Source organism: Furipterus horrens, unplaced genomic scaffold (assembly GCF_987537825.1).
Source record: "Furipterus horrens unplaced genomic scaffold, mFurHor1.1.pri manual_scaffold_1, whole genome shotgun sequence".
Lineage (NCBI taxonomy): Eukaryota > Metazoa > Chordata > Mammalia > Chiroptera > Furipteridae > Furipterus > Furipterus horrens.
In genome coordinates, this window is record NW_028327171.1 from 35,108,325 (window position 1) to 35,126,727 (window position 18,403).

The window sequence follows — 18,403 nt, forward strand, 5'->3', positions numbered from 1 at the left end:
AGATTTTTCTTCTCAATGAAATGAACATTATGAAATTCTGCTTTCCAGAGTCCCGAAAGCTCTGGTGCCGACATCTCAGAGTACAGGTTGGAATGGGGAGAAGATGAAGAATCCTTGGAAGTCATTTATCACGGGGCAGACACTGGCTTCGCAATAAGGGACCTGTTGCCTGCTGCGCAGTATTGCTGTAGACTGCAGGTAGGTTGGCGTTACGCAGAGGTTACTCATAAGCACTGCTGTTCCTTAGAAGGCTCTCTGGGAAACTTAGGTTTGTGATGGAGATAGATACTATCCTAAGAGGGATAATATGGGGGTAAAAAAAAAGAGTCCTTTTAAATAAAAATAAATTTTACAGTTAATTTCTGCTACTGTAGGAGGTCCTGAAATGTAAGAAGAAAGCCGGATTCTTCTCTACTTCTCACCACCCTCACATCTTTCTTATTTATCAGTTCCCTGAGTAAATAACTGAGTCCCAAGACAAAGGTGTCACAGCTCCTTAGGAAAAATCCTTCTGTCTGAATTTCTTTGAGATGTATATTTCAGTGGGAAGCCTCTTAGAACTGGCAGAAGACAGCAATTTTATACATCAGCTGTTAAACGAGGCCTGACACAAGCATCAGAGCAGTGTGGACTTGTCTGCATTAGGTCACAGGGCCCACCTCCCACTTCTCGGTGACCGCGAACTAGTAAGGTTGGTTATCTGTAAGCTCCCCCTTGTGAGTCCACATCGAACATCAGGAACAATTGGCTCCTGGCCGAACCCCTAAGAGTAACAATAGTCATGGGTTTACGTTGACTTCATTGACTTGGATAAATGATTTTGTGTATTGTCCTGAGAAAACAGGGTTTTTTGTCCATTTATTTAGTAACATTTCTTGAGTACTACTTGTGCCAAAATCAAAAGATGATCAGGATGATCAAGAGGAGAGATACAAAGGCTTGTCAGATGTGTTTCTTGACCTTGAAGAATTCTCTCTTCACACACATTTAGATTTAAGTAGATAAAGAAGCAAAGATGCCAGATTTAGGTATCCACCTGATTTCAGTCATAGACCAAATTGCTTATTACAAATCCATCAACATCAGTGTCTCTGGCTTCTTTGGAGAAAACATTCCCTTCACAGGTTAATTTTCCAAATCACTTGAAGGTTTTCTGAGTCCTATTTTATCATAAACATTTCTACTAAACTCTTCTATTATACACCTTCCTTCCTGAATGGAGCACCTGGGTCATAATTGACCCCTTGTCAGTGAGTCAGGGTCACAGCCCGGTATCTGATCTTCATAACAGCAGTGCTGAGTCATTGGGAAAAGGTTAAATTATGTGCCACTCTCCTGTTTTTGGAACAAGGCAGGATATAAATAAGGCACTCTCTGTCACCACAGGAAAGAATTTTGTGCCACTATGCTTTTTGAGTTTTGGTCTCTCTTTCAAATGTCCTTCTACTTCCTTTTTTCCTTTCAGGGTATGTGGTGTCACTTAGCATTGCCTTCCTCAAACTGCATTTTAAAAGATACATTGGTAAGAATAGAGCCTGCATAGTGATCATGCCTCCCTGTCTTGACAATCAGAAGTAGAAAATATTTCAAATACTTCTTTGTCATAAGATGAGTCAGACCTCATGAAGGGGATAGTCCTTTTAAGGCCACCATTGCTGTGCTAAAGAAGTATTGCTGGGGAAAGTGTCTGCTCAATCTGTATTGATTTCTTGGTTACTATGGACCACATATGAATTGTTTACATTTGACATTACTACACAATAAGGTTAAAATCCAAACGTTCTTGTTGGATACTTGGTCCCTTAAAAATTAAATCACTGTTACACCTATACTGTGTTTTATAAAAATTGGATGAAACATTGCTTGTTTGCTGAACAATTTTTAAATTTGTATATTCTTCCTTGGGGATATTTTAATTACCAAGTGCCAAAGTAATTCTGTTTACATTAAACATATTATTTATTATACGCATAGTTTTATTTGTTCAAAGCTTCTTCTGAATTGTTTCCTTTGAAAACTAGTTATAATAAGTGGTATAAATCAAGAAAACATTTCCCATAGCATGAAGCTAATAAAAGAAAGTGGGATCCTAGAATACAAAAAGAACATTGGTGGAGAAATTGGTAAGATTTTAATCAGGTCTGTATATAGTTAGTATAGTTGTACCAATGTTAATTTTCTTGTTTTGATCATTCTGATTTTGTAAGGTGTTAATATTAGGGAAAACAAGGTAAGAGAGATACAGAAATTTACTGTACTATTTTTGCAGCTTTTCCATTAGTCTAAAATTAGTTTAAAATATTTTGGTTTTTTTTTTAAGTATGAAATGTGCTATTTTGTTCTTGGTTTTCCCTATGGGAGGGAGAGACGTGAAGCACCGGCTGTTGGTCTGACATGCTGCCAGGATTTTACATGTTAACCAATTTAATTTTTATAATAATCCTGTGAACTAGGTGTATTGTCCCCATTTGATGTCAAGGAAACAGGCTCAGAGATATAATTTACCGAAGATCACACAGGTAGCAATAGTGGAATCAAGATTTGGACAAAGCTCCAACTCTAAAAGCTATGTTCTTTTCCTTCTTTTCTATGGTGATATGAATCCTTTGTTGCTATGCGCATTGAGCTCCACTCTGTCTTATTTTTCTGGCCCTGTGATAAATTTGTACCCAAAAATAAAATCTCTAAATATATAATCTTAAAATAAATTGTAACATTAAAATTTTACCAAAAAGAGTTGAAGTTATCATGAAATAGGACTAGATCTGATAGCAAATGAATGCTTTTAGCTTGCTTCTTTGAAATTAACAGTAATACACAAACACTCTTAAGTTTTGTTTTGAACCTTTATTTTAAGAGCTCAGGCTTTTTTAAGTTTTGTAATTGTCCTCATAAGCTCTCCTATGATGTAAATGAGAACTAAGCTTTAGAATATATTCACTTTTATAAGGAGGCTGCCAAATGTTTTTCTCTTTATAAGGAAAAATGTTTTTAGTAACATTTACTGAGCACATATCTCTGTGTCAGGTACTATTCTAGTTGCTAGGAATACAACGGTTCTCCAAACATAACCTTTCTCTTATGGAACTTGTTTTAATTAGAGTAATAACTAAATGAAAAAATATATATATATATATATATGTATGTGTATATATATGTATGTGTATACACACACACACACACTATGTTGGTGATAAATGCCATTATGACAAATAAGGCAAAGACTGGAAATAGGAAATGAGGAAAATCATAGGGGGTGAGAGAGGGCGTGACTGCAAGTTTAAATTTGTTGTTTAAAGAGGGTTCACTAAAAAGGCTGAAGAATATAATCAAGAGAACTCTGCAGACGTCTGCAGAAAAAAAGGCTTTCTGGACAGCAGGTGTAGCAAGTACAAAGGCCCTGAGGTGGGAGCAAATTTGTGGAATAGCGAGGAAGCCAGTGCGGCTGAAGCCAAGTAATTGAGGGGGAGGGCGGTAAGTGGTAAGTCAGAATGGGGATGGGAGGGTGATGGTGAACAAACAGATCAGATAGTATCTTGTAGGCCATCATGAGGACTTCAAAATTTATTCTGAATGTGGTTGGAAGCTATTGAAGGGATTCAAGTAATAATTAAACAGTAATCTTGTTGTGGATGCAGATTATGGGGCAAGAGCTGATGCAGATACCAGGTCATTCCAATGACCAGATGAGAGAGAGTGTGATTGGACTAGGGTGGTACAGGATGTGCGGATGGCCTGGGTATGAGAGGAAGAAAAATGACCAGTGATGCCGCAGGGATGTGACCTGAACCAGCTAAAGGATGGGGACAACTAACAGGAAGTATGGTGAGGTGGAGAGGAGGCACTGTGTGGACACTTGAGTTTGAGATGCTTAGTTAACATTCAAGTGGAGATACCAAAGGGCAGTTACATACATTAGGCTGGCATTTAAGGCAGAGGTCCAAGCTACACAAGTAAATTTGTTTGGAAATAGGATATAAATGGTATTTATCTCTTGAGACAAGGTAAGATCTCCAAAAGTTTGAGCAGAAAAGCAGAGGTATACCAGGCCTGAGTCCAGAGGCCATTCTCTGTTGAGAAATCGGGGTGATAACTAGCAACCTGCATAGGTGATTGAGAAGCAACAGCAGGTCAGTAAGAACAAGAGTATAGGTCCTGGTGACCAGGTGAATAAGTATATGAAAAGAGTGCTGCGTGAGAAAGGGATCAGTTATTGCTCTCAGGTAAAATCAGACAGGGCTGAGGATTGACTTTAGATATGACTTGATCAATTACATGAAAAACAGTAGAGACATTTTCCAAAATTCCTGTTGCTCTTCTAGAGCAGCACTGGAGTTGAAAGTCAGATTTAATGAATTTCAGTCCCAGCTTTGCCTATATATCTGTGAAAGGCAGATAAGAATAGTACATGGTATTTACTGTATACCTCAGATGGTTATTGTGAAGATGACATAAGACAGTATATAACCTGCCATGGGCCATACAAATATAAAGGGTTATTTTAAAATTATTTTTCGTAAGAGATGATGAGGGTGATGTCCTTATCTTTTGCTTAACAGAAAAGATGTGGTTGGTGTTTTTTGGAGAGTGTTTATTAGGTAAAATTGAACATTTTCTAGGGTTTATTTCTACCTACATTTCTAGAAGTAAATCGTATATTTACCTCGCAGCGCCTGACATGGAAGCATTGGAATGAATGTACAATGGGGTAATTTCTTACTATTGTCTTTTAGGCCGTTAATCAAGCTGGAGCAGGACCATACAGTGAGCTTGTCCTTTGCCAGACACCAGCATCTGCCCCCGACCCTGTCTCTACTCTCTGTGTCCTGGAGGAGGAGACCCTCAATGCCTACCCTGATTCACCTTCTGTGTGCCTTGTACTGAACTGGGAAGAGCCGTGCAATAATGGGTCTGAAATCCTTGCTTATAATATCGATCTTGGAGACAGTTGCATCACTGTGGGCAATACCACCACCCACGTTCTGAAAGATCTTTTTCCAGAAACAACGTACCGGTGAGTGCAGGGGAGGAGAAATCAAGCTGTATGGACTCATCAGTACTGGGCCTACAGACCCTACAAGGTCTTCAGGGCAGTGAGTGAATTCTAGCCATTCTTACTATATTTAAGAGTACTAAATGCAAATACAGCTTTAATACTTTTATTGCTTTGTAGTTTATGAGTCTGTTATAAATCTGCACAATTTCACCCATCACTTTAGGTCAATTGCTCCCTCTTGGTCTCTTGGTAAACACTTTTCTTTATATTTTTACTGTGGCTCGTATCCCTCTGTGGACATCCTTTGTCCTTAACATGTACTTGCCCATGAGGCAGAGCTCCAATCTTTTCCTGATTCCCCAAAAGCAAACACAGTGTTACAAAGAATTCATAATGTAGCGGTTACCTGGGATTTCACAAGTGGTCAGAGAAAGAAATTATGTAAAACTCAGTTAACAGCTACATTCTTTCTTTTCCCCAGTGTTTTTATGTCTGGGAGCTAGTCACCTCTCCTTCCTCTTCTCACACGCCTTCTACTCTAACATTTCCAGTCATTTAGCTCTGTCTCCATGTTGCCACAGCGCCCTCAAAACAAAAAGTTCACTGTTAGTGTTTGAGGAGCGCAGGAACCATCAGGGATTATACAGGTGTGCCCCATTGGGACAGCTCCCTTGGTCAGAGTGAATGCTTTTTTGAGGAGGTGAAGGAGAGCGTAGATTCAGGTCATTAACTCTGTCTTTAGGCCAGTTACAGACCGTTTCTGTGTCTCAGTTTCTCCTTCCCTAAGTGAGAACAAGGTAACTCACCTCATAAGCATATTGTGAAGAGTAAATCATTTAATATTAAATGCTTATATGCAGCCCGGCAGTCACAGTAAGTGCATAGTAAACATGCATTGTAATGTGTGTCATCACCAAGATCATCATCAAACAAAACCAGTCTTCTTGGGTTAGGGCAGGGGAATGAAGAAAAATATTTGTTATTTCACTTTTTTTTTTTTTTTTCTCTCTGCAGTGTTTTCTAGTTCAGTAGTCTGGTACAGTGCCTTTTCTATTTACAGAGGTGGAAGAAGGAATCAGCTAATCAGTTGTAAGATTCAAAAGTTCCATCCTGCCATATCTTATTATCTCTGCTTTTTTTTTTTCTCTCTTACCAAATCTTTTGTGAATAATTCTTATAAGTATATTCATTTTGCTTTTCAAAACAATGACAGGGTCTTTTATTTTAAGAAACCTCTTTTGAGCACAGTACTCTGCACTATTACTCTATAAAACAATGACAAACTATATTGTTGCCCTCGGAGCACTCAGAGCTAGGGGACACTTAAATAGCAACCTAGGGTAGTAAGTTATTGTGACACCCATCACAGGCTGAAAATAACACTGTACACAGCCCTATTGACATTTCAGAGAGGAAGTCCTAGGGTTCAGAATGGCTAGGATGGTTCACAGTGGAATTTGAATCAGAAACAACAAAGGGGCAGGCCAAGGGCATTCCTTTAGTTATAACCTTTTAAGTCAGTTTCAGAAAAGCAGGCTTCACTCTTGTATGCTAATGAGTGTAAGTGCCCATTGTGTTCAGAGCAGTCCAATCAAGTGCTGGGGAAATGATAAAGCCCAGGCCTCGATTGACATCGGGGAATTTCCCCCAAGATGAGGCTCTTAAGGAAACCTGACCCGGAGGTATATTTCTGGGGGGAAACCAGCCAAGTCAGTGTCATCCCCCAGCTGTTATTAAGACACCGGATGTCCAGTATAATGCTTGAACGTAGCCCCACATGAGGCCAGAAAACCTATCAAGAAGACCCACTGGTTCAGGGACTCACTGGAAGGCTTTGTGGTCACCGATTCACACCCATTGTCTGCCCTACAGCAGCCGCAGATCCTTGGGTCAGTGCTCTGAACATTCTGATCTGAAATCATAAAAGGTCTTTTAGGACAGGGTGTTAGCTCAGGAACTTCACCTTTTCCTGACTTTGTGCCTGCCTCACAGGGGGCTTAAGGGATTATAAACTCTAAGGTTAATAGAAGGATGATTTTGGAGGAATGCTGACTTTTCCTAGTCAACACACAGTCAAATGACTTGTAGAAAGACATCCACAGCTCAGATGAAGGATTGATGTAGGGAATCATTGCTTCGTGATGAAATGCTAGTTGCAGTGGAAATGATAAAAAATATCTTGCACATGTTAAAAAGTTCCTCAGAAGAGATTCTGTTATGGAGGAGCTGAAATGGTTCAGTAATGTAGGGACATCTGGAGAATGAACTTAGAATTAGATAATGCCTCAGGTCTCTATGTAGTAGTAATATGGAGGCTAATCTGTTGAGCTGAATGTGGGAAATCACACTGGGAAGCTGTCGCCTCTCAACGTGGCAGGATAGCTTGGAATATACCATTTTAGACCTTGCATGACAGTTGAATAGCCTTAGGAAAGTCAGATCTTTGGCTCTAGTCATGCTGTGTGTTCTCCCCACCCCACCCCATCAGTCCCCCAAGAAAAAGACTTAGACTGAGTCTTTGCTGGCCAATCAGTAAATAAATTGGATGTTTCATATTTAAGGTACTAAGATTAATATCCGTATTTAAGATCATCTTTATATAACTTCATACTTGTTTCTATAGTACATAATTGGGGACTCCAAAGTAGGACTCTGGTCAGCATGGTCTTGTTCTTTTGTCTCAAAAACACAATTGCAACACTTACAGTGAAGTATAAAATGAGTATTTTAAGGAACTAAGGATGTAATTTTGGTCCAATCAACTTTTACATCACCCTTTTGACCCATAAGTTTGTTAAAATATAAACGAACAGACCATGATGTTCTCAATAAAAATGTGGAATGAAACATCTTCAGCAGGCTATGGGGCTTCGGTAAAGGACTTGTTTCTTTGTTTTGTTTTTGTTTCTGTTTTTAATTTGCAGTAGTTACAAATTATTCTCTCACTGAGTGTTCTCTCTGTATTGTGGGGACAGAAATGTGCACCTCTACTGGTACAAAAAGGGTATTTTAATAGATCCATCACTTCGTTGGTGTTTGCAAAAAGAGGCATTGACTTGCCCTGGCCCGTGAGGCTCCAATGGTTGCAGTGCTGCCCTGTCCACCAGGGGATCCCTCGCTGATTCCTGGTCAGGGCACATACCTAGGTCATGGGTTCCCGGTCCCCATTCAGAAGGCCGATGTTTCTCTTTCATATCAATGTCTGTCTGTCTGTCTCTCACGTGCACTCACTCGCTTGCTCTAAAATTCAATGGACGTATCCTTGAGTGAGGATTAAAAAAAAAGAAAGAAAACGGCTTACCAACACCCTGTTTGGAATTACATGACTATTTTATTTTATTTTATTTACTTTTTAAGTATATTTTATTGATTATGTTGCTACAATAGTTCCAAAGTTTCTCCCCTTTGCTCCCCTCTGCCCAGTATCCCCCTTCTGCCAGCAACCCCACCCCCCTTAGTTCATGTCCATGGGTTATGCATATACATTCATGGGCTTCACCCTTTCCTGTATTCTTCTTTAAAAAAAAAAAAAATTTAATTTTTTATAACAATAAAAAATAACAATTTCCCCCTCTCAGACTTAAGACCCTTTATAATCTTATATGGGACAATGGGCAAAGGTCTCATGCTCCTCTAGCTGCTTCAACCTAGACATGGTCGTTGTCCTACCTACCCTTGGGTCTAGAAATCCTTAATAAGAGTGGGGGTGTGGAGGGGAGGGTGGCCTTCCCACATGGGGAAGGATCTTGCAGACTCCAGGTCAGTTGGCTGTCCCCGGACAATGGCGTGCTTGGTTTAACAAGTTGGCATCCTTGTTGTATTCTTTGGTTCAGTTTTGCTCGTTTGTTTGTGTTGTTCATTAGTCTCCTGTATTAGGTGATATCATATGGTATTTTTCTTTCATTGCCTGGCTTATTTCACTAAGCATAGTTCTCTCTAGTTCCATCCATGTTGTTGCAAATGGTAGAAGTTCCTTCTTTCTTTCTGCTACATAGTATTCCATTGTGTAAATGTACCACTGTTTTTTAATCCACTCATCTACAGATGGGCACTTAGGTTGTTTCCAGCACTTGCTTATTGTAAACAGTGCTGTGCTGAACATTGGAGTGCATAGGTTCTTTTGAATTGGTGTTTCAGGATTCTTTGGATATAATCCTAGCAATGGAATTGCTGGTTCAAAAGGCAGTTCCATTTTTAGTTTATTGAGGAAATTCCATACTGTTTTCCATAGTGGCCGCACCAGTCTGCATTCCCACCAACAGTGCAGTACGGTTCCCGTTTCTCCACATCCTCGCCAGCACTTGTTGCTTGTTGATTTGTTGATGATGGCCATTCTGATAGGTGTAAAGTGGTATCTCATTGTGGTTTTTATTTGCATCTCTCTGATGCCTAGTGATGTTGAGCATTTTTTCATATGCCTTTGGACCCTCTGTATGTCCTCTTTGGAGAAGTGTTTGTTCAGGTCCTTTGCCCATTTTTTAATTGGGTTGTTTGTTTTCTTGTTGTTGGGTCGTATAAGTTCTTTATATATTTTGAAGATCAATCCCCTGTCTGAGATGTTATTGGCAAATATATTTTCCCATATGGTTGGTTCCCTTTTCATCTTGCTGATGTTTTCTTTTGCTGAGCAGAAACTCTTTAGTTTGATGTAGTCCCATTTGTTTATTCTTTCCTATATTTCCCTTGCCTTAGGAGATATATCAGTGAAAATATTGCTATGTGGGATATCTGAAATTTTCCTGCCTCTGTTTTCTCCTAGGACTTTTATGGTGTCACGGCTTACATTTAAATCTTTGATCCATCTTGAGTTTATTCTGGTGTGTGATGTAAATTGGTGGTCTAGTTTCATTTTTTTGCATGACCCTGTCCAGTTCTCCCAGCACCATTTGTTGAAGAGGCTCTTCTCACTCCATTTTATGTTCCTTTTCCCTTTGTCAAATATTAGTTGAACATATAGACCGAGGTTTATTTCTGGGCTCTCTATGCTGTTCCATTGATCTATAAGTCTGTTTTTATGCCAGTACCAGACTGTTTTGATTACTGTGGCCTTGTAGTATAGTTTGATATCGGGTATTGTGATTCCTCCTACTGTGTTCTTCTTCATCAAAATTGCTGTGGCTATTTGGGGTCTTTTTTAGTTCCATATAAATTTTTGAAGCATTTGTTCTCAGTCTGTGAAAAATGTCATTGGTATTTTAATAGGGATTGCATTGAATCTGTAAATTGCTTTGGGTAATATGGACATTTTAATGATGTTGATTCTTCTCATCCATGAACATGGTATTTGCTTCCATTTATTTGTATCTTCCTTAATTTCTTTCTTCAGTGTTATGTAGTTTTTGAGTACAGTTCTTTCACCTCCTTGGTTAAGTTTATTCCTAGGTACTTTATTTTTCTTGTTGCTATGGTAAATGGGATTTTTCTTTCAGTTTCTATCTCTGAGATTTTATTGTTGGTGTACAGAAATGCCTTCGAATTCTGAATATTGACTTTGTACCCTGCTATTTTGCCAAATTCACTTATTGAGTCGTTTTTTCGTGGAGTCTCTAGGGTTTTCTATGTACACTGTCATGTCATCTGCAAATAATGACAGTTTTACTTCCTCTGTTCCAATTCGGATGCCTTTTCTTTTTTTTTTCTTGTCTGATTGCTGAGGCTAGAACTTCCAAGACTGTTGAATAGGAATAGAGAGAGTGGATATCCTTGTCTTGTTCCTGACCTCAGGGGAAATGCTTTCAGGTTTTGCCATTGAGTATGATGTTGGCTTCACGTTTCTTGTATATGGCCTTTATTATGTTGAGGTATGCTCCCTCTACTGTATTCCCATGTTGCTGAGTGTTTTCATCATAAATGGGTGCTGTACTTTATCAAATGCCTTTTCAACATCTATTGATACGATCATTTTTTTCTGTTTGTTTTGTCTTTCATTTTGTTTAAGTGGTGTATAACATTAATTGATTTGTGAATATTAATTGATTTGCATCCCTGGGATGAATCCAACTTGATCGTGGTGTATGATCTTTCTAATGTGTTGCTGGATCCGGTTTGCCAATATTTTGTTGAGGATTTTAGCATCTATTTTCATCAGCAATATTGGCCTTTAGTTTTCTTTCCTTGTTGTGTCTTGACCTGGTTTTGGAATTAAGAGTAATACTGGCTTCATAGAAAGAGTTTGGGAGTCTTTCCTCCTCTTGGTTTTTTTGGAATAGTCTGAGAAGGATAGGAGTTAGTTCTTTCCTAAATGTTTTGTAAAATTCACCTGTGAAGCCATCCGGTCCAGGGCTTTTGTGTGCCGGGAGTTTTTTGATTATTGCTTCAATTTCAGTAGTTGTTATTGGTTTGTTAAGGATTTCTGCTGCTTCTTAATTCAGTTTTGGAAGATTATATGTTTCCAGAAATTTGTCCATTTCATCTAGATTGTCAAATTTCTTGTGATACAGTTGTTTGTAATAATTTTTTACAATCCTTTGTATTTCTATGGTATTGATTGTGATTTCTCCTTTTTCATTTCTGATTTTATTTATTTGGGTCCTCTCTCTTTTTTTCCTGAGGAGCCTGGTTAAAGGCTTGTCAATTTTGTTTATCTTTTCAAAGAACCAGCACTTGGCTTTATTGATCTTTTGAATTGTTTGTTTGGTCTCTATGTCATTTAATTCTGCTCTGATCTTGATGATTTCCTTCCTTGTACTCGCACTGGGCTTTGTTTGTTGTTGTTCCTCTAGTTCACAACACTATTTTAAAAGGCATTACTTTTAAGCGTAGATTAAACTTGAAATTGAGCTTCTGTTTTGGTTTGAGGAGAGAAAGTAGTGCTATTGATAACAGAGGTGTAGTTTTCCTTTGCGTGCATCCAGCCACAGAGTCATAGTCTTTGCAGGCTGACTGAGACAAGGTCACATGGTGTCACCTGTTCCCAGTGCCCTGGCTTCAGCACTCTCTCTTTGGGGGCAGTGGGTCCAGCTTCTCATCAGCAGGTAGTCAGTTCCACTTGTAAATAACTTTGTCTTGTTAAAACCTCTTTCCATCTAAAACCTACACAGTTGATCCTGGGCCTTCCTCTAGAACTGAATCCTGAGCCAGCAACACCAGCCCCACCTGGAAACTTGCTGAAATGCAAATTATCAGGCCCTACTCTAGACCTAGGAATCAGAAACTAGAGGTGTGGCCAGATACTCTGTGCTTTAAATAGCCCTGCAGGAGATTTGGGGGCCTGTTAAAGTTCGAGAACCTCTGCCCAAGAGCATTGACTCTTAAATGTTAATTATATAAGAATCACCTGGAGTACTTTTGCAAACTACAGAAGTCAGAATCCCACTCCTGCAAACTGTGGTTAGCGGTTCCCAGGGGTACCTAGTCATCATTATCTTACTATGTCAGCTGTCTCCTACTTAACCATCCTCACTTCATTAAAGTCTGTCTTGACTAGTTGGGTTTTCTGTAACCTCCATCCTCTTCTTTGGGTGAGTTCTGTTTCTTGATGGTCTATTTATTTTTTTATTTTATTGTTATTTTTTTTAACCTTTACCCGAGGGCGTGCTTATTGCTGATTTTAAAGAAAAGGGAAGGGAAGGAGGGGAGGAGGGAGAGAAAGATCAGTTGGTTGTCTCTTGCACGTGCCTGGACTGAGGACCGAACCTGCAACCCAGGCATGTACCCTGAACAGGAATCAAACCCACGACCCTTTGATTTACAGGGTGACTTTTCAACCAACTGAGCCACACCAGCCAGGGTTCTTGATGGCCTCTTTAATGAGTAGCACCCAGTCCTCCAGAAATAGGGCGGGCTGGCTGGCTCAGAGAAGGGCAAGACCATCCCCTTACTTGTTTTCCAAATGCAACCGTAAGTAAGGTTGCCTAACATTACTTTTTTTGGCAGCCTCATTATAGGTCTGACTCATACTGAGCTGGCAAACAACTAAAGGTAGATTTGTTTGTTACGCTCATGCATGCTCTTTTTGCTCGGTAAAATGGGGATGAAAATAACACTTACTGAGCCCTTACTCTATGTCATGCACTACATTATCCTGTCAAGAAATGAATCATAAATCATTTCATCCTAACGAGACGAGGTGGGCTTTATTAGCAGATACATCCGGAATAGTTCATAAGTAGCACAGTGGAGTCAGACAGCCTTGACTTCAGTCCTGCGTCCCTCACTTCGTCTCTGTGACCTTGGAAACTCTCTGTGCCTCAGTTTTCTGGTCTGTGAAACAGGGACAATAACTTTAGCTAATAGGGTTGTTGTGTGTTTTAGATTTCAGGCAATTCATATGGGACTTGACACATTGTAAGTAAGCACTCGCTAAATTGTGTTGCTGATGTTTGGGAGGAAAGAAGGGAGCTGGAAAGTGGGTTGTGACCAGATTATTGGTAGAAGTGTCTGTGGAAACCTGGCATTTTCTGCTAAGCAATATGGGAGATATTTAAGGGGTTTTTTCTCCCTCTGAAGGCAGGGCATGAAAAAAAAAGAAAAAAGAAAAAGCAAGTCTAAGTGCAGAAACAGGAAGATGGCCCAGTATCCAAGGAGCTGTCAGGAGAAGCATTGTGGTGGGAGCAGGGCTGAATCCAAGCCAGCTCCGGTTACCTTTCAGCAAGCCCTCTCTGAATAACTGCACTCTGAATACACCTTTTCCCCAAAGAGATCTCCTGTGTGAACACTACCGCTTTATATTCCTTCAGAAGTTAGCTGATGATGATTCTCTTCTTTCATATTTTTCCTTTCTTTAGTTAGATGATTAGATGTTAGATTTAGGAGGGTGTGTATTATGAAAAGCCCATGTTTTGCTTCCTAGGCCTCTCCTATGCCCAACCCTTCCTGGGAGAAAGGGGCTGTCCTCCCTGACCACCCACCTCTACACTCCAGATACCCTGAGTACTAGGATAGCTAATTGTGACTAAGAGGTCACTGTTCTCAGTTGAGGAGGGTTTGTTTTGAGTCATTCTTCTTATAGAAATTTGATTGTGTGTATCAAGTGCATTATGAAGGCTATGATTTGAAGCAGGAATATATCTAGCATCTAGAGGTAGACAAGTAGATATTTTAATAGTAGATTTTTTAAAATAAAAACTTATAAACAATATTCTTCTTAATTTGATTTATCTAATCAAATCGGTACTATCAGTGTATGATGGACATTGCAGGCTCCTGGACACCTGAAGAAATTGTTTACATCTGTCTGGCCAAGATAGAGTTTCTCAGAGTTACATCATTTCCCTAAACTGGAAAATAAAATTCCATTTCCCTTATACTTAAGTTGCAGACCTTAAGATTTCAGAAACTGATATGCAATGCATGTTTAAAAACGAACAAAAAATGCCCTGCAGATCCTCTTTGAATTTCAAGATTAACATATTACTTCAGCCACGAGAAGACTTCTCAAGTTTGGGTTTGGGATCAACTTTAATTAATTTAGTAAAACTTGGAAGTCAGTTTTTTCTGAGGTGAATTCCTGGACTTGTTCCTCAGGTTAGTGTTTGTTTTGCTCGTTAGTCCCAGGTGAGTTAGGAGATTATTTTCACATACTGCATTTTTCACCCCAAAACAAAATGAACAGTAACTACCTTATTCTTTGTTCCGCTTACTCACCCTTCTAGGCCCAGAGCTCTGAATATGCTTACCAGACGCAGGGAGACTTGGCCTCTTTCCATTTTACCCGTTCCTCAGTTCTGCTTCAGCAATGAATGTGACTTGATCATTGGAACTAATTTACGTTAGTTCAGTGCATCAGTGACATGGAAGAAGGTTTTCCATGCATTTTTTACTGAAACAAAATGTGTTTTTGTAAAAATGGAGGATACATTGAAGTATTTTAAAATCTAGGTAGTTGATTTCAAGGCCCAAGCTTATTTAAATAATGTGAAAGTACATTGGTTAGCTGTTTTAAATGTCTTTCATTGGCAAAAGGCAGTTATTGTTGAACTGAAACTGTGCTTAGAATAAAAATACATTTTGATTGGATTAGAAGCTGTGCGTGGTGTCCTTTGTGTTAGGAGAGTATGGTATGGCAGAAGGCCAAAGACTTGGAGCCTAAAAAGACCAGGTTCTCACCCAGATCTGACCTGTATCCACTCTGTACATCAGTGCAAATGAGTAAACTCAGCCAGCCGCAGTTCATTCACTTGTAAAACAGAGAAAGTAATTCCTACCTTATGGGGTCGGGGTAGAAATTGGATCATGTTGTGCATACGAAATCTGGACTTCAGTACCTCGTAGCCACTGTATCATTTGGGTTGAGTTATTTAACCTGAGTTTAACTGCAGATATCTCATCTCTAAAGGCAAGAGAAGTGACTAGTTTCTACTCCATAGCACAGCTCCTCGGGCAGAGCAAGTGTTCAGCATTGTGGTGCTCATTGGAGGTCATTGTCAACATCTGCATCTGTTCCAAGCTTCTTTCTCTCACCCTAACCTTGTGAGGTTGTGTTAAAAAGAAGCCAGTCTTTTTAGCTCAGTGGTTCTCAACCTGTGGGTCGCGACCCCTTTGGGGGTCGAACGATCCTTTCACAGTGGTAGCCTAAGACCATCGGAAAACACATATATAATTACAAATTGTTTTTGTGATTAATCACTATGCTTTAGTTATGGTTGGGGGTCACCACAACATGAGGAACTGCATTAAAGGGTCGCGGCATTAGGAAGTTTGAGAACCACTGTTTTAGCTGTTGTCGGGTCCTTGGCCATAATTTAGAGGAAGTGAAAACATAGATGGAGCAGCAAATTACTCAGGCTATAAAGTGAGGTAGTTGTAATAATGCAACTAAAGCGAAGACCCACATTTGTATGCCCCGCACAGAGCCATTCTTCGTGGCGGCTCAACACATTTCCTTCACTGTTTGAGAGCAATGGTGGTCTCAAAAGAAGTCCTAGGAATAATTTAGCTCTTTAAAGTTCACCAAAGTGCTTTTGAATTCTTTTTTGGTTGTGTGGTGAAGTATAAAATATTTTAAAATATAAAGTGCTTTCCATATCCCTTATCTTAAGTAATCCTGTTTATAAATGCAGCAGTTATTACTGTCCCCATTTTATACTTAAGAAAACTGTGATTTAAAGGTGTTAGATGATTTCCCCAAGGTGACCAATGTGATGGGTAGGATTCCCACTGCTAAGGAGCGTTAAAATGCTATAGTAGCATTCTTGTTGTTTTGTTATTATTATATATGTAAGACAGAGACTGTATTGCCTGTCAAGTACTTCTTGGTGAAAGATCAGAGAACCATAGAGCTTCAATGTAAGGAATCCCGTACCTATAAAAACACTATGGAGGCTTTGGGGAAATAAGCGAAGTTACAAAAAAAAAAAAATTAAATGTTAAATCTACATTTTTCTTGACACTTCTATTTTATAAAATATTTTTTAATTCTTATAAATGATTCAGATCTCTTAATATTTTTTTCTTGAGCGGAACAACAATCTTAAGCAGCTCATTGCCTCACTTAGTAGCTAAGGGCTGTTCGCACAAAGCAAAACCTGGAATAGGAGGGGAGCTCCGGAGAACTATAGGTAAGCAGGTGGAAGAAAGCACTTGACCTCTGGGCTCCAGGAATACCTGCCCAGAGTAAAGGGAAGGAATGACAGTCTGGACACTAGAAAGACATTAACATAAAATTCGAAGGTGAGGAAATTTGTTACACTTTGGAAGAATGACAGAGACTTAATATTTGGCTTAATTCCTTTTTCTTGAGAGAGGAACGAGGATAGTGATTTCTACCACCATAATTACACATTTTAAAAAAGATTCTTCTTCTCCAGGTGGAGAAAATGTCTTATTTTTCAATCATAGAACAATACTCTTGTATTAATACTATAAAGCAATTTGATAAGACTCATGTTGGGAGGCAGTTGGAAGAGTTGATTTTAGTCTTTCAATGTTATATTGAGAAACTTGCATTGTCTACAAGAGACTTGTAGCTGCTGCTATAATAGAGTGGAAAAAGTAAGGCTCTTTAATGGAATTTTTGCTAATACATTTTTTAGAGAAGTATTTGATACATTCTAAATTATGAGGCAGATATTCTTCTAGTTCTAGGTGATTGTGAATAGAGCTGTTATTATTTGTGTTCAGGTTTTTGTATTTACATAAATTTTAATTTCTCTAGAGTAAAGACCAAGAAGTCAGATTGCTGGGTCATATGATAATGTATGTTAAACTTTACAAGAAACTTTATAATAAAACTGTCTTCCATTGTGGCTATCATTTTGTATTCTCACCAGCAAAATACAAGAGCTTTTCAGTTGCCCCTTATCTTTGCCAGTGTGGTATTAAGTATTTTTTATGTTAGCCATTTTAATAGAAATATAGTGGTATATCATTGTCATTTTAATTTACACATTTCTTTTGGTTAACGATTCAAATATCTTTTCATGTGCTTATTTGCCATGTGTGTATCGTCTTTGATGGAAAGTTTGTTCCAGTTTCTTGCCATTTTTTAATTGGGTTGTTTGTTTACTTACTGTTGAGTTTTAGAGGTCTTTATACATTCCGGATATGATTTATCAGATACAGAACTTGCACATATTTTCTCCTAGTCTGTATCTTGTCTTCATTCTCCCAAGAGTGTAAAAATTTTTAATTTTATGAAGCCCAGCTTTTCAATTTTGTTCTTTTATGAGTCATGTTTTTCACATGCTATGTAAAAACTACCTAATTTTAGGTAGCAAGTATTTTCTCCTTAAAAGTTTTATAATTTACACTTAAATCTGGGATCCATTCTGAGTTAAATTTAGAATAAAATGAGCTTTAGATTGAGATTTATTTTTTTCCCTTTTGATATCCACTTGTTTGTACACTATTTGTTAAAAGACTCTTCTTTCTCCATTGAATTACTTTTGCACATTTGTCAAAAATCAATTGGCCATATTTGTGTGGATCTATTTCTGGATTCTGGATTCAGTTATATTGATCTATGATATGAGTCTGTCTCTACTAGTTCCACACTGTCATGATTACTGTAGCTTTATAGTAAGTCCTCTGTGAGGAGTTCTGTAATTCATGAACGCAGTATGTCTCTCTCCATTTAGGTCATCTTTAATATTTTCAGCAGTGTCTTGTCATTTCTGTTTTGTTTTTTCCGTATCTCTTTGCCTTTCCCACTGCTGTTTAAGGACTTCTAGCACATCATGTTGAATGGGAATGGTGAGAGTAGACACCCTCACCTTGTTCCCCATCTTAAAGAGAAATCATTTAGTCTTTTACCATTAAGAATAATGCTAGCTCTAGGTATTTCTATAGATGCCCTTGTCAGGTTGAGAAAGTTTCCTCCTATCCCTGGTTTGCCGAGAACTTTTATTGTGAAATAGGTGTTAGATTTCATCAAATGCTTTTCCTGTATCAGTTGATAGGATTATGTGCTTTTCTTTTTCTTGAGGCTATTAATGTGAATTGGCTAAGGGCTAGGGAATGAAAGAGTGT

General features: G+C 38.7%; 1 protein-coding gene across 3 annotated transcripts in view; it reads left to right on the top strand.

Moving 5' to 3' along the window:
• FNDC3B (fibronectin type III domain containing 3B) overlaps positions 1-18,403 on the top strand; it is a 323,327-nt gene that overhangs the window by 274,776 nt on the left and 30,148 nt on the right. For all 3 annotated transcript variants that reach the window (XM_090273940.1, XM_090273959.1, XM_090273949.1), the window contains exons 21-22: positions 49-198; positions 4,734-5,014. In XM_090273940.1, coding sequence (XP_090130066.1) covers positions 49-198; positions 4,734-5,014 — 431 coding nt within the window. The remainder of the gene's footprint in view (positions 1-48; positions 199-4,733; positions 5,015-18,403) is intronic.